This window comes from Oreochromis niloticus, linkage group LG10 (genome assembly GCF_001858045.2).
Source record: "Oreochromis niloticus isolate F11D_XX linkage group LG10, O_niloticus_UMD_NMBU, whole genome shotgun sequence".
Classification (NCBI taxonomy): Eukaryota; Metazoa; Chordata; class Actinopteri; order Cichliformes; family Cichlidae; genus Oreochromis; species Oreochromis niloticus.
Window position 1 is genome coordinate 11,608,578 of NC_031975.2, and position 15,142 is coordinate 11,623,719.

General features: G+C 40.8%; 1 protein-coding gene across 3 annotated transcripts in view; it reads left to right on the plus strand.

The window, feature by feature from the left end:
* The window catches only part of LOC109203881 (uncharacterized), a 51,151-nt gene extending 37,139 nt beyond the window's left edge, over positions 1-14,012 (plus strand). Inside the window, exons 4-6 of one of the 3 annotated variants that reach the window (XM_025910909.1) lie at positions 5,127-5,186; positions 10,959-11,251; positions 11,481-14,012. In XM_025910909.1, the coding sequence (XP_025766694.1) occupies positions 5,127-5,186; positions 10,959-11,251; positions 11,481-11,611 (484 nt within the window). In that variant the 3' untranslated portion in view covers positions 11,612-14,012. Of the gene's footprint in view, positions 1-885; positions 4,338-5,126; positions 5,187-10,958 lie in introns of those variants that run through there. The other 2 variants (XR_003221934.1, XR_002063547.2) reach the window with 2 other exon arrangements.
* The last annotated feature ends 1,130 nt before the right edge of the window (positions 14,013-15,142 follow it).

The window sequence follows — 15,142 nt, forward strand, 5'->3', positions numbered from 1 at the left end:
AAAGACTTTGTATTTGGCAGCGGAGCGATTAAATGTGATTTGTAGTCTTTATTTTGTCTTATTTAAGAATATATAACTGCATGTGCTGGAGGTGTTGTAGTATTTGCTTTTGCTGCTCTGTTGGAGACGTGGTATTTGTTTTTATTTTAATTATAGTGTGATATTTCATAAAAAGTCGTGCAGCGCAAAAATGCCTTTTTATTCAGTGCAAATTCATTTTCTTTAGTAAAATATTTCCTAGCGATGTGCGTTCTTGTGTTCAGATGTAAAACTATTTACAGTATACTATTCTGACATTTCAAAATTATACCTCAAAAGAATGTGATCAGTGGGGTAAACACACAAACACCGCATCTATTACAGTCATGTGCCCTGGCCTATTCTGTGTACCATGGCCTAATTTCCACGCTCATCTCTATTAGATGCTTAAAAAGGACACATTGTATATTCCCACACTGAAGCAATCTTAATAAGTACAAGAAGTGAAAAATACATGAAAGGATTGATACTCAACGCGTGGATTTTTCTTTAAATATTGTAAAAGTGAACGCTGAAATAGACTAAACTTTTTAATGTTGATGCTTGTTTTAGTTGCAGAAAGACCTACATGCAATGAAAGCTGTGCCATGTTGAGCCTTATCAGCGTTACAGTGTTGTCCATTGTGGTTTGAACACCCAGTGAGAGGAGTGCTATGATGAATCAGTGGAGCTGAAAGCTTCAGACAGTAGAATGACTTGTCTGCTTAAATGTTTGTTGATTTCTCTGCTTCTTATCCGCTCTTAAAGTGTTAATGCCAGCTGCCACGAACCCGTAGATCCGAACTTGTGGTGACTGGCTGCACAAGCTCGTATCTATAGGTATGTGTCTTCCTGGTAAAAACAGCATCTTCCCAGTGCTTTTAAGAAAGGCGACTAGATCACTGGAATTATTTTGGAAGCAGGTTTTGACTGGATAACCATAAAGAGTGGCATTTCTTATTCCTTGATTCCCACAATTAAACAGCACTGACCCTGTGTGACCCTGTATCCTAGGATGCAGGATATTCTCTACCAAACTTATCCCACGTGTGCCGCCTCGATGCAGTGACCCCACCCAAATTTGTGGGTTGGGCTAAATGACGATGTGTCAGAACATTGTACATGACAGACTATCTTTGGCCTCTAGGTCAGTGTTGCAGTTAAGTAAGGAGGACAACTTATTGGTGAAATTTTTCTTCAGTTTCTGGTAAAATAAAATGACATTGCCTGTGGTAGTTTTGAACTGGCTGCCCGGCCCTGCAAGGCAGCCATGCTGCAGCTTCCTCCAGTGTTCCGCAGGTTGAGGTAGTAGGTTGTATAGTTCAGAGTGACACCACAGGAGATAACTGTACAGCCTCCTAGCTTTCCCTGAGGAAACACCACACGCTCTGTACACTGATGGATTATTTCATAAACGCCAAGATCTGTGCAATATTTGTGTATGAGAGTTTTATCGCCTGGTTGTAAACACAGCTTCTCTGTCAGGTGGTTTTGTGTCTGTTTCTTAATACTCTGAAATTTCTTCTGTTTAATTCAAAGTGTTGTTTTGGGGGTTTTTGTTTTCTCTTTTAAGCAGATATGGGAAGAGATAAAGATATTTTGCTAAAGACCTGCATGAACATGGCAAACACTGCATCTCGTTTGACACTTGGAAAACAAAGTTGAAACAATGACAGCACAGATTAGGGAGGGGGGGCAAAGAGAAATCATTTCAAAATATGAGGAAAAGCACTAGCATGCTGCTGCAGTGATGTTTGCGGGACGCTCTAATGAAGGAGATGCCACTGAAGGGAAACACACCATACAGCCGCAGGGGAAGAACAAGGTCTTGGTGGCCAATTATGCACAAAGTTCACTTTCACTTAACCAAAACGATATACTTCCTCTGCGCAGCTATGTGGTAAAGACACTGCTGTGATCAAAACAGCCAGTAACAACTTTCACTGCTTCAAACCAAGAAAACCACAGGCCCCTGAAATTATCTAGGTTCCTGACTGCAATTTAGAAATGCGCTGAATTACTTCTTAATTTTGGCTGTGTTCAATTTCTCGGGCTTCGTCTCAGACCGTGTGACCTTTATCTGCTCTTCAGGCATATTTTCGTTGCATACTTTTGAACTCTGTTGGATACTACATTTTTTTAAACTCCCACTTTAAGGTGTTGAAATAGACACTGCCAAATATGCATACACAAGAAATTAATGTAAAGAAAGTGTTGTTATTTAATTTGTTTCAACTGTTTGGTGGGTGTCTAAGAAATATGGATCTTTATGAGTACAAAAATTTTTTAGTTGTCCTGCCATAAAAGTATTTAACTTGCACGTTTTCTTTTAAGCCTGAACTGTAAATATACATTAGACACTGGATATAGCGCTGCTAGGTTAGAGATGGTATCCTACTCCTGTAGTGCGGTATGCTGCTGTGTGCAGATGTGTAGTGCAGGGAGTGTCATGGTGATGAAAGACTGTTTCCACTTAAACTCTATGCTCTCTGTCCCAAGGCCACCGGGTTCGATAGAGGTGGGGTAAGGAGCTCTTTGGGCCAGAATGAAGAAGGGGCCCTTGGTACGGGGCAGCTTTTGCAAGAGCGCAAGCATTCAGTTACAGTAGATACAACGTGAATCGACTGTTGGGTTTTTCACTGTGCCTAATTATCCTTGCTTACTTTTTTTCCCCCCTCGCCCTTGTTCTAGAAAAGCGTATTCACACTTCTTTCTGTGCTTGGTGGTTTGTTGTTGCCATGTGGTAGTGCATTACATTATACAGCAGGAGGCATAAAGGAGCTCTCCCTGACTGACCCCCCACCCAGCACACACGGCCCACCCTCGCTGTGGAATCTGTGCAGGTTTTTTGTCTTCTTTGGAAATTTCTATAAATAGTCCCGGTTGACTCTTGTCGTGTTAGTGTGCGGAGACAAGGTGGAAGTAAAACTGAGCATAAATGAAGGGACCCTTTGCCGCACTGAAGTGCACGTGATGCCTTTCAGACATCGTGACATGTGATGTCCGCGAGCAAGGAGAGATGCCTTAAAAGTGAATTTTCGATTTTAAAAAAAACAACGAAGAAGAAGAAAGAAAAGAACGAGGCTCTGGTGATACAGGGAGAAAAACAGCAAAATGTAAATGAGAGCTGAAGAAGTGAGAACTGTCTGCCTGATTTATTATTTTTAAATTGACTTCAGAATAAAAGAGAGACCTATTTAAACCAGCAGGGGGAAAGGGGTGGGGGGCGATAACGTTGGGACCACACAGGCCATTTTTCTGCTGTCACTGATCTCAGCCTATTGTGCGCTGTCCGTCAGAAGAACCCTGGTAATTCCCTCTGCTCCCCATTTGTCTCGCTTTCCTACCATCTTGTCTCGTGTCTTTCCCCCCCCCTCTTTTTTTTTACAAGCCTTTTCCACTGCTTTACAGTGACTAATACTGATAAAATATAAGACCACCGCACCACCAGGCTTCCAGTTACATTTCCTTTGAAGCTCCCTGAACTGGTGCGTTCACTCTCTCTTGCTCCCTCCTTTTCTCTTGTTCCCACCCTCCTTTTCTCCATGAAACGCACGCTGTAATACCCAGTCACTCACAGACACAGAGGGCGAGAGACACAGGAACAGAATACTGGACATGCTACTGGAGCAGGATTTTTTTTTTGTTTGCCTTAAATGAAAAAGGAGCTTGAAAGAGACATTGTAAGATAAAACTGTAACTTCCTATTTGACTGTCTTTGCCTTCTCGTTGTGCTACTGTATGCTTTTGTTCTCTTCACGTCTCTCTCCCTCATTTCTCTACCTTCCCTTATCTCTCTTTCTCCATATACTAGGCCTTTTGTCTGTGTAATTTCAGCTGTGGGGAGGGAAATGAATGGGTGATATTTATTTCCTTTCCCACCCTGCTACTGCCGTTTTGATGCTATATGTAACAAACAGGAAAAAAAAAGGGGCAAGCAGAGGCTCTTCAGTTTTTCAGCCCTGGGGACTTGAGCCTGCAATCTATGAAGCATGGAAGGCAAAGGAGGGAAAGAAAATACAGAGGCACAGGCACAGACCGAGAGGTGTGATACAGCGAGACTAAAGCACCAATCAAGAGCAGAAAGAAAATGTGAGACAGATGGAGCCAAGAGACGGACAGACAGACAGACAGAGGAAGAAAAAGATGGGTAGTAGTGTCACATGGAGAAAGGGCTGAGCAGCAGTAGGCAGAGGAACTACAGCAACAGGCGTTACACATTTTTTCCTATTATTCACTGCTGTCGCTGTTTTGGCACACTGTGTCTCAGTCTTTTTTTTTTTTTCACAGCTACTAACCAGATCTGCCAAATTCTGACGGTAACCTGAACATCCTTCTTGTTTTTGATTTCTCATGTAAAGCTGTGACTCATGTGGGGGAAGCTTTGGGGAAAGCTGAGATTGTACATTATTGAATGTGTGGGGCGATGAATGCGTGCTTTAGTACAGTGGAGCTCTTTTTAGTTAAAAATCAGACATCTGGGGGGTTAAAATATTACTTTATCACTCTCTAAAATCCTGTTTTTCTCTTTCTGTATGGCTTCCTGTCATTTGCTCTTATTCTCTTGTATTAGTCAGCATATGTGTGTAACATTACTGGGCCGTGGTTTTGCTGTTTATTTTTGTGATTTTTACTGTTGGACCCAAGCTAAACAGAATATTTTTTCAATTCTTATGCTGGTTTCTTTTTCATGGATTGTTTTTGATTTATTATTGTGCATTTTTCCCTCCCCTGTAATACTAAATGTATTGTTGTCTCAGTCACCCTCGCTGCTTTTCTGTTCTATTCTCTTTTTTTCCTCATGTTCACCTACATTAAACCTTTAACCCAACACCTGCCCTCCCTTCCATCTCTCCCTTCATGTCTCTGTCTCCTTCTCTTTCTCTCTCTCCGGCTGCACATGGTACAGTCTTGCATGTCTGAGCAGCAGACGGCTAGACGGCAGCAATCTGCTAGAGCAGGCTCATGTGCTAGTCCAAATGATCCATTCAACAAAGCCTGAGCTAGCAGCACTAAAATCTTCCTCTATTCTTCTCTCCAGCATTCATTTTTTTCTCCCCTCTCTCTCTCCGATTTGTGCCCGGCTACATCCTCTCTCCCTTTGCTAGGCTGACCGGCACAGGCGTACAGAGAAGACTGCGGCAGCCTCCGCCACCTCGGTCAGCTGGGTGAGTTTTTTCTTCTTTTTTCTTTTCTCCTTCCTTGCATCTCATCTTACCGCTCCTCCCAGCCTCTTATTCCTCCTCCTCCTCCTCCTCTTCATCTTGTGGGTAGTCAGATTTTATTCTGCGACCTGACAAATGAGCTTTCCCTCCATAAAGTCAAAGCGGCATGATTGACAGGTGCGGTCTCAGAGGACTGACAAGCCTGGCATGTCACGAGATCTCACTGGCATAGAGGGAGTAAGTGGTAAGGAGCTTGGACTTTTTTAGTGTTAAGGGTGTATTTTTATCAGCGTGAGACACTGGCGTCAATTTTTAGTCTCTGCTGCTGTAGTCGTCTGGCTGCTGCTGCTGCTGCTGCTGCTGCTGTATGCGTTCACAGTGCGGGGTTTGGGGAAAAATCAAAGATGTTTTACACAGATTATTATTCTAGGTTTGGTCAGGTTGTGACAGGGAGGCAGAGCTATCCTTATGATTAGTGATGGTAAAGTGCTTTCTGATTGGGTGTGTATGGCTAGAGTACAGTGTGCACAGCATGAGTCTGTTCAGTTATCATAAGATTATATATGGTTAGGTTTTATGTTACATTTTCAGTGTGTTCTTACTGATGCATATCGATCTTTTGACTCGTATAAAGATTTTGTTTGTAAATGTGATCATGGATGAGCTAAATGCTAAAGCATGGTGGGGTTGTGCATTTTACCGAGACCAGACTCGACTTAAGGGGCAAAACTGAGACTTAAGGTAGAGCGTCGCACAAATCGAGGGATAGAGGGAGCTGTTTCAGTCTCAGCCACAGTGCTCGTGCAGCAGATGATCTACTGTACGCTGCACAGAAAAGGCCAGACCAAAAAAAAAGAGCAATCTGTACCTCTCTCATTCCCTGAGACCCTAACTTGTGACGTTTTGCTGTGATGTGCACGGGTTGGGTTCTTGGGAGCTGCGAGGGGCACTCACACATCTCTAACTCAGAACAAAAAAAGGAAAAGGCTTAACATGGCGGAAAGACACAAAGCACGATGAAGAAGGAACAGTTTCGCCTTTTTATTTGCTTGTTTTTTTTAAAGGTACACACGCTGACATAAGGTTCATTCGATCCACGAATAGTGCAAAAATAAAGCGCGAAGGGAATGAAAAGTACGAACATTGGGTTTCTTTCAGGATATTGAGAGTCTGAGAGCCAGAGGCAGGCACAGTGTGCAGGGCACTGGGTGGGGGAGAGGGCGGGGGAGTGGGATAGATAGAGGAATGTGGGTATAAGGGACATGTGACTGAGATGGAGGGACGTCCAGATGAGGTGGGGTGACATGGTGAAAACACCCACATTTACAAAATCCTTGGTACAATGAATGAATGAGGAATTTGTGAGTTAGGTTACACCCTCAGTGACTAATGTTGCACATGCTAGCACAGACAAACCGCACAAGAACCGCACCTTGCTGTTAAACCCTGCGTCATAAACCGTATAGTCATACATTTAAAGAAACATGATGCTGACAAAATAAATGTAATTTATACGCAGCGGGGAGGAAAATTATAATATAAACAGCATAACTTGAACACACAGTGCAAAATGCCCTTTCAATAGAATGAAAGTCAGTGCTTTAGGGTATTTTATTTCCACTACTCAATCCACAGGCTTTTCGTGCCTTATCTTGAGAGCAGCACAAAGTACTAGTGAGAGCGTGACTCTGAAAGCTCAGTACACTTGTGTTTGACCTCATGAAAATAATCGTCTTCCTTTTTCTATTATATCATCTATACCTACCCTTACGTGCATTCGGCCCGCTGTTTTTTTCTCTTCTTCTTACAAGCGAGTGTGAAGATAATGGTGCAAAACAGTATTACACAGTCGAGTGGGAATTGTAAGACACCTTGGCGTGCATGTCATAAGGTGACCCCCTCATCAGCTATGGATGAAAGTACAATTGTAGCAGCTCTCAGGTGCATTAAAAGGCTTTTATATAGTTTGTTCTGTGTTTTAATGGGCGTCATTGGAGAGTAGGATGAGTGTGGCAGAACTGCTCCCTGTTTGACGCATGCATGACAACTTCAGGTGTTAAACTGCTAACATATAGTCCTCTTATGTTATATGTTTTCTATAACTAACATCCTTTGTGGCAAAATATGCACAACCGTGCGTCTGTTTGCGTTGTCGATCGGCGAACGCAGTAACGGCTTCGTTCTTCCTCTCCTTTTATCCATACTTGGATGTCCCCCTTTTGCATATCTCCTTCCTCCTCCTCCTCACCCGCTGTGAAGTTGCTGCAAGTTTTCCAGGGAGCTTCAGCAGCATTTGAACCGGGATACCGTTTGATGTTTTGTCCTCATTCTTTCATTAGCGTGGATGGGATGTGATTATGTGCTTGAAGGACAGGTAGCTTTGAGCTCCGATTCTTTTTCTGAACGTTAATTTGAAGCTATGTTTCACCATTTCTGACTCTAGCAGCTTTTTTTCCCTTTTTGGTCCATACAGCATCCTTGAGGAATTTCGAGATTCATTAAATCGGGCATTTTTACTATGCGGTCAAACACTCTTAATGAGCAATGACTTCTGTAAATGTGCAACTCATTTGCATTGTCACGCACTTCATATCTTATTGAGAGCTTTTGTCCTCTGCCTGGTTTCAGTTTACTGTGTGAGGATGAAGCTGGAAGTAAGGATGCAAGCAGCATGTGATGCAAGTTTGCCAAGTTTCTATGAGGGTAAAGAAGCAGAGCATGCTGATAAATAATTAACTACCCTGTAGAGTCAAATCTGACTTGCTGATTTCTTGAAGATGTTTTATCTTTTGTTAACTTGAATCCATGTGAGCTTGCCACTGCTGCAGACAGCTCCATGTAATCATATTGAGGAGTTTTCGCTGTAATTGTTTGTTTAGGATGAGAAAACACTTTTATTCTCAGTATTATCCCAACACTGTGATTTCCCATGTGTCTACAGAATATGCCCGCCACACACTGGATGCACATGGACGTTGTTTTCTGAGCTGATCTGGTCAGTCAGTCATGGCCTTCATTTAGCCCCAAAACAATCAATGAATAGATAATAATTGAGCATCTAGTCCATCTATTTGATCCAAATTAATTCCTAGATGGGCGTCCATTGGACTAAATATAACTGTACAAATATGATCACACCTCACCCCGCACAAACTGATTGGAAAGGGTCAGAAAGAACAACTTTGCCAGACGTCTCAACAACTTTAAAACATGAAAGGTAAGAGTAGCTTCTTTAGGTCAGAGGGAAAGAAAAGACACTTAGAAAAACGTTCCTTTACATGCAAACTTAGTTGAAAAGAGAATGATGAAAAGATGTCTTTTCAGGCCATTGAAAAGATATTTCTATGCATATAGACCTACCGAGTAATTTTCTGTTCTTTACAAGTCTAAAAGACATTTAAATAGTACACAGCTAGGATTTCATCATTTAAAATCTAGTTGAATAGTGAAAGTGCTGTAGATGACTAGATTGTATAGTTGCAATAAGACACACATATATACATGTCCTAGGTGTGCTGTGACCCCTACTTTGGGCTATAGCAACTTGGAAATGTTATGTATATGCCTGTATAGCATGTAGAAGCTAAATGTGGTTCACCTTTAAACCAGTTATTAAATGACTCCCTTTTTTTCCACTGTAAATACACATTTAACAGTGCTTTGGTGAAAATATGTTATATAATAATGTTTGGTGCTACATCTATCCTTGACTGTAGCTCTGCAATCAGCAAACTATTTTAGCACATTCAGTAGATTTCAGGTGTGCGTGTTACATATTGACACTTGTTTCTATTCCTGCTCAACTCTGCTGGTGAGCTCAAGTCTTGAATTTGAATTTGAAAGGTGCGGTTGAGTTTATTTGTCTATCAGTCTGAGTCTTTGGAGATCAATTCCTAGTTGGAAATAGGATCAAATTTTCAAAGGGATGTGTCTTAGGGTTGGTTACCTTTCACCTTTCACTTTTCAATCACATCTCGATGTTTCTTCGAACCCTGCAAACATGAACTTTTTAAGTTTTTTTCCTGGGTGGGTAAGGAGTCTGTTTATTCTTCTGGTTTTGTTTTTTAAATGTAAATGTAGTAATGTGATTTTTTCTCAGTTTTGTGGGGATTCCTGCATGGATCGGTGCATTTGCAGCAGTAGGGTATGGTGTCAGTGTTTACCTTGTTCAGCACAAACATGGAAAGGAAGATTACTTTAGACAGGCGGCGAGAAGGAAGGAAGAAAGATGACTAGTTGTAGAGTGATCGCAGACACGACTCATGTTTGAGTGTTTTCTGCCATATATGCATTTATATATATATATATATATATATATATGAGAGGCTGACTGACAGTAATTAACAAAAAAAGAAATTTTTTTTTACATTAAACTTAAAGCTGAACACTGTATGTACTGTATCTGATTGGTGTCATTCACTCACAGTTGTAGGCACACCATGTTTTTTAACCAGTCCTCTATGCATAATTATAATTTAATCAAAGCAGTAGTGCTGTGTGATGCTGAAAATGTTGGTACTTATCCAATGCCAAATAAATCCAGGCCACATACTGCCGATACCAGTACCAGTACTTTTAATCTGTGAAGGCAGATTGTAGAGGGGAGAGCAGTGTGTCATCATTTATGAGAAGAATCCTCAATTTGATAATTCTGAATGCATTTTAAATAACTAAATAACTCAGATTCTTACTTTCCACAATAATTATCTAACGCAGTAAAACACACATTTTCAGCTTTTCATGCATTTTGAAATTTTTGAAGACCCTGAATGCAAATTTGACTGTCTCTAAAGCGTCAACCTCTGTTGTTTAAATGTGCTTTAGGCTCTAAATAAAATAGATATGACAGTCAACAAAAAAAGGTTCCAACATTTTTCATAGTGCATGTTTGAGGTATATATTTTTATTTCTAAAAAAATTATTTATTTAACACAATTAGCGGGCTACGTACTGAACTTAGAGGATAGAAACAAGTATCGATGCTATATCGCTGGTATCGGTATCAATCTGATACCGATACCAGCGCTGGTATCAATACTATTGATATTTGGATTGATCCGTCCACCTTTACAAAACAGGTTTAGTGACGTTAAGTGATTTAGTGAAGCAGCAGGTAACAGTTCCCTGAGGTTTATGTATAATTTAAAGGTGCTGAATGAAGAGCTGATACTGTAAGTTACAAAACCATACACTGTACACTTACTGTACTGTAAAACCCTTTAAATCTGATCAATTTAGAGGGGTTTTTTAAAACTTTTTATTATCTCTAAATATGTGAATAAACGTGTCTAATGTGAGTTATTAGTATATGTTGGGAACTGCAGACGTATCAGCTCTATATCTTTCTTCACCAGCCATTTCCTGCTCTCCCCCCTTGCGCTGTGACCTCACTGCTGCACTCTGAGTCCTGAGATGCCCTCTGATCGCTAGATGAGAGGCAGGACTTGAATTCAGCTTACTCTTTGTCTGCTGGTTGTTACACTAGCTGCTCCAACAGCAGCAGGAGCAGGTGTGTCTACCTCCTGTGCCATTCCTCCCCCCCACCTCTTCCTGTTCCTTCATCACTGCAGTACGGCAGCTCTGTCTGGGAGGCAGCCATTCCATTGTTCTCGCACCCCCCTCTACCTATGAGTGCTCCTGTAGGTGCTGGTGCCGCTCTGCCCGCCCCACCCCACCCTGTGGAACAGGCTGGCTCCAAATCACTGTTATACTTTTCACTTACGTGCCCTGAGTAGGTTACGCTTATGTCTTTCTGTCTCTTCTCTCCCTGGACAGAGCTTGCTACACTCGCTGCTGCACACCGCCGCCATCTTGTTACTGCCTGTGCTACTGGTCTGCCTGCCTTTGCTGCACTCAAACCAAATCATCAAACTCAGCCTGCGGTTGTTTCCATGCCACTCCTGTTTGTGCGCAGCTTTGTCACAACACAGTGCTGCGCCCCAGCTACCGGACACATGTCGTTGCTGCACAGAAGCAGACACACCTGGAACTTTTATCTGGGTGTTTCTTTAATAGCTGCCACAGATTGGATGCTGCAGACGGTGTTGTCAGCATCTCTCAAACCATCAGTAAGATCTGTACCATTGTAATACACACTATGCCCGATGTAGATTTAGCTAAGGACTTGACATGCCGTACACCATTAAAACAAGTAAAAATAAGTGAAATGTTATTTTACAAATTTACAAATGATTCAAAGTGGCATGTCTTCTTTGCAGGATTTAAGAAAATTGCTCCTGTCGAAGAAAATCAATAACCACAATCTGTCCCTTATTCTGTGTATATATTTTTCTCCAGAGCCCATATGCCTGAGCACATATAATGTATATGCTATCTTTGTGAGCGTGTGTGCTGTAAAGAGAGAGTGGGAAAGAGAAAGGAGGGGAGTGAGAGAGAAAGAGAAAGAGGGAGGAATCAAGCGTCGGTAAGAAAGTCTTCCTAATTCTGTTTGGCAGAAACTGTGCTGTTTAACCATATGTGCAGAGAGCAGGCTTTGCACATGCTCAGAATGACTCAGAGGACACGACTTTCACATGTCTCAACGCAATTAGATTAACTAATAGATAATTTTCCAGCAAATATAAATAAGTTACAATGAAGTCATAAATAATTTAAAAAGTGTGCACTCTACCTTTAATTATTTTTGTTGGACCAACAGTATGAGGTTAAAACATGGGCATTAGAAGGAGAGCGGGATACAAACACAGCAAGTATATTCCAGCTTATGGAAATCTTATTGCTGTATTTAACTGTGCTTTGGTGAAAAACAAGTGGAAGTGTGTAGGTGGAGGCCAGAGTGATACAGCAGTGAGTTCAGAAGGTCTTCAATCCTCTAAGACTATATGCCAAGAAGACACCATGCTAATGAAATCATAAAGACGGTGAAGAAAACAAGCTGTCCCTGGAGAATACATCCATGCATCGGAGGTTGCCAGTTTTACTTTACTTGTGTCTGGGTATACATGTGCTGTAGCTTCGCAGTGATACTGTATTTATAAGGTCAAAGGCTGCTTTGCTTCAGGGTTAAAATGCTCTCAGCCTTTATCTTATGATACCTTCATCAGGTCAGTGAAGATGACCCTTTGCCCCACCAGCTGAGTGGGACAGCGGGTTACAAGAGGTATGCATGTCACAGTAATATTTATTATGTGTAACAAGGAAGAAAATTTTAAAAAGAAAAAGAATTTAAATCACTATGAAATACAGGGTACAATTAGAATTAGATAGAAAAGATCAAGATGCAATTAACGTTCATACTTTAAATATTGGACAGAAATATGACGTTGAATAATTTTGGCCACTTTTATACACAGTCCGCCATCTTTAGGTGCTTAAATGCAGTCGAACGAACGCTCATTATAAGTTGGGGGTGGTTTCAGTTACAGAACCAGCAGTTCTGGCCTATTCAGAGAGCTCAGGTGGTGGAGCAGGTGGTGGAGCAGGTTTGGGCAAGACACTGAACCCCTAGTTGCTCTCGATGGCAGATGAGCTGTCTGAACACGTGTGGCCTATAAATGCCGATCGTCTAAAATCTGTACTTTTAATACTTTGTCAGGAATCATTTGCAGGCAGTCTGATTTCTGAAACCTTCTGATATTAATGCTTCTGCGTTTCTGCAGTTGTTTGTTTACCCGTCTTGTCATCAGGGAGTGAAATTCATACTCAGTCAGACTGAGATTGGCCGAGAAAGTTAAATTGTCTGCATTGTGGTTGACTATAATCAATGCAGACATTGCTTGTCCTCATTGTGTAAGGATGGAATCATTAGAAACACCAAGTAACAGTGTATTACGTACAGAGCAAAGAATTCGTAGTTTATCGAGCTACCAGGTCTCACGCAGAGTTAACTTTGAATTAATGATTAAAAGCAAACAATAGTCAACTGATAGTTTTTATGAATGTTATTAATCTAGTTTAAAATTTCAAATTCAGTTGGAATTTCAGAGACTTCAGAAACAATACCGAAGCAATATTGCTGCATTTTAAATCCATTTTTAAATCCGTCCATCCAAGTCATCTTTGGGCAAAATGCAGGATATACCGTGGACTCATTACCAGTCTATCACACGGCTAATACAGAACACTTGCAGTCCATCAGCTAAGAATGGCTGCACAATTAGATCCCATTTAGAGGAATTATTCACTGTCAAAAAGTCCAATTTATGCAGAAAGCATATAAGAGCAATTATGAATTTCTTACTGGAAGGTAAGCTCCATACTGGAACATCACAATACAAGTTCGTAGAGCTTGTCCAATGAAATAATTCATTATAATCCAAAGTGAGCCTTCAGTCAGCCTGGGAGTTGTCCTGCTATGTTTTTATGATCCAGTTAACAGAAATAAAGCCCTCAACTCTCCGGCTTGAGAAATGACGTAAGCAGTTAACGATTGGAAGAATTTCTTTTGGACAAGAGCGGAGGACGTTGATCATTCAGGGTCAACAATGAGCGCCTCGTTTGTTCTTTTTTTTCCCATTTGTGGTATAAATAGAAGCAGTTCAGCCTTCAGTGGAGAGTTTGTGGAGCATACTTACTGACTGTCGAATGCAAAGATGTTGCATTCTTTATTATTCCATATCAACTGTCCTGGAATCCATTCCACCATTTCCCAGAATTACAGTCCTCAAAGTATGTAAATCCCAGCTGCTGTGAATGGGTGTAGAATCCCAAGGTTTGTGCATGTGAACTATTCATTCTTCCTCTTTTTCTGACTGCCGATGCAGTCAAAGCATGGCTTCTTATAAAGAGTTACAGGTGTATCTGGGCTCGCCTTCTTGTTACATATGTAATGCACAGCTGTCAAAAGTAAATAAAGTAAAAATCACAAACTTCCTTTGTCAGGTGTTCATATTTAATTGCTCTTTCAGAAATAAATGCAAAATCTTTGGAAAACAGGATAATCTGCTAACAAGTGCCAATTCCTCACCCAGAGGATCCATACTTGAGATTTTGTTTCTCCCAGAATAAAATTTTTCCTCATTTTCAGTGAGGAACCAACCAAAAACCAAAAGGTTTTGACATTCATTGTTCTCCCAGAAGATGCATCTGCAGGCAATCCCTAACTTTCTCCTCTAGTGCTACCAGCACAGTGATGTAGGGGTGTATGTGGTTTTAAAATTCATAAGTCACCAAATACTGGATGGATTTCCATTAAAGTTTGTGCCGATATTCATATCCTTCAGTGTACCTGTCTGCATTTTTTTTTTTGAAGTGTCCAGTGTTCCAGTATTTTGGCTTGCGATTAAACAACTGCAAAGCTAGTGATTTGCTGCATTACTTACATATTGCAGTCATGAATAAGAGAAGAGACTAGCCTTTCCTGGTAGACTGCAGTGAATTATCTTCACAGCAGCAGAGTAGACATAGATTGCATGACATGGTGCAGTTTGCACATGGAATGCAGAAAGATTTCAGGCACTGAGTGATGAAGGCCAGATGTTTGAGTTATGCATAGGAAGTCAGTGGTCTACAGTTGCTACCGGGTACTGTATGAAACGATGATGCCAGAAACCATCGCCGGTATATACCATGTAATTAAATTTAAGGAAGCCCACTCACATATTACAGCTTGTATAGAAAAGCAATACATGTTCCAGGTTTGAAAAAAACAGACATCAAAAAACATTACATAAACACAAGTGCCTAAATAAAAATAGAAACGGTATATGAGTAAGAGGTGTTGCTTATGATTCACCTGGTTACAGTTTGCATAGCAACTAATTCAGTTTTTTTTTATGTATATATAAAGTTTTGCTCAAAAGTAAAAAATAAAAAAAACCTTAAGAGAGTCTGAAAGATTGTTGTGAATGCTGTGGATTTAATGATTGGTCAAAAATAAATAAAACATAAATATAAGTCAGGTCATTATATCGATATCTTCAATTTTGTCCTTCATTTGTAGATGTTACGGAAATTGATCTTTTTAAACTCGGAGAAAAGAAACAAGTTTAAAAGAGGAC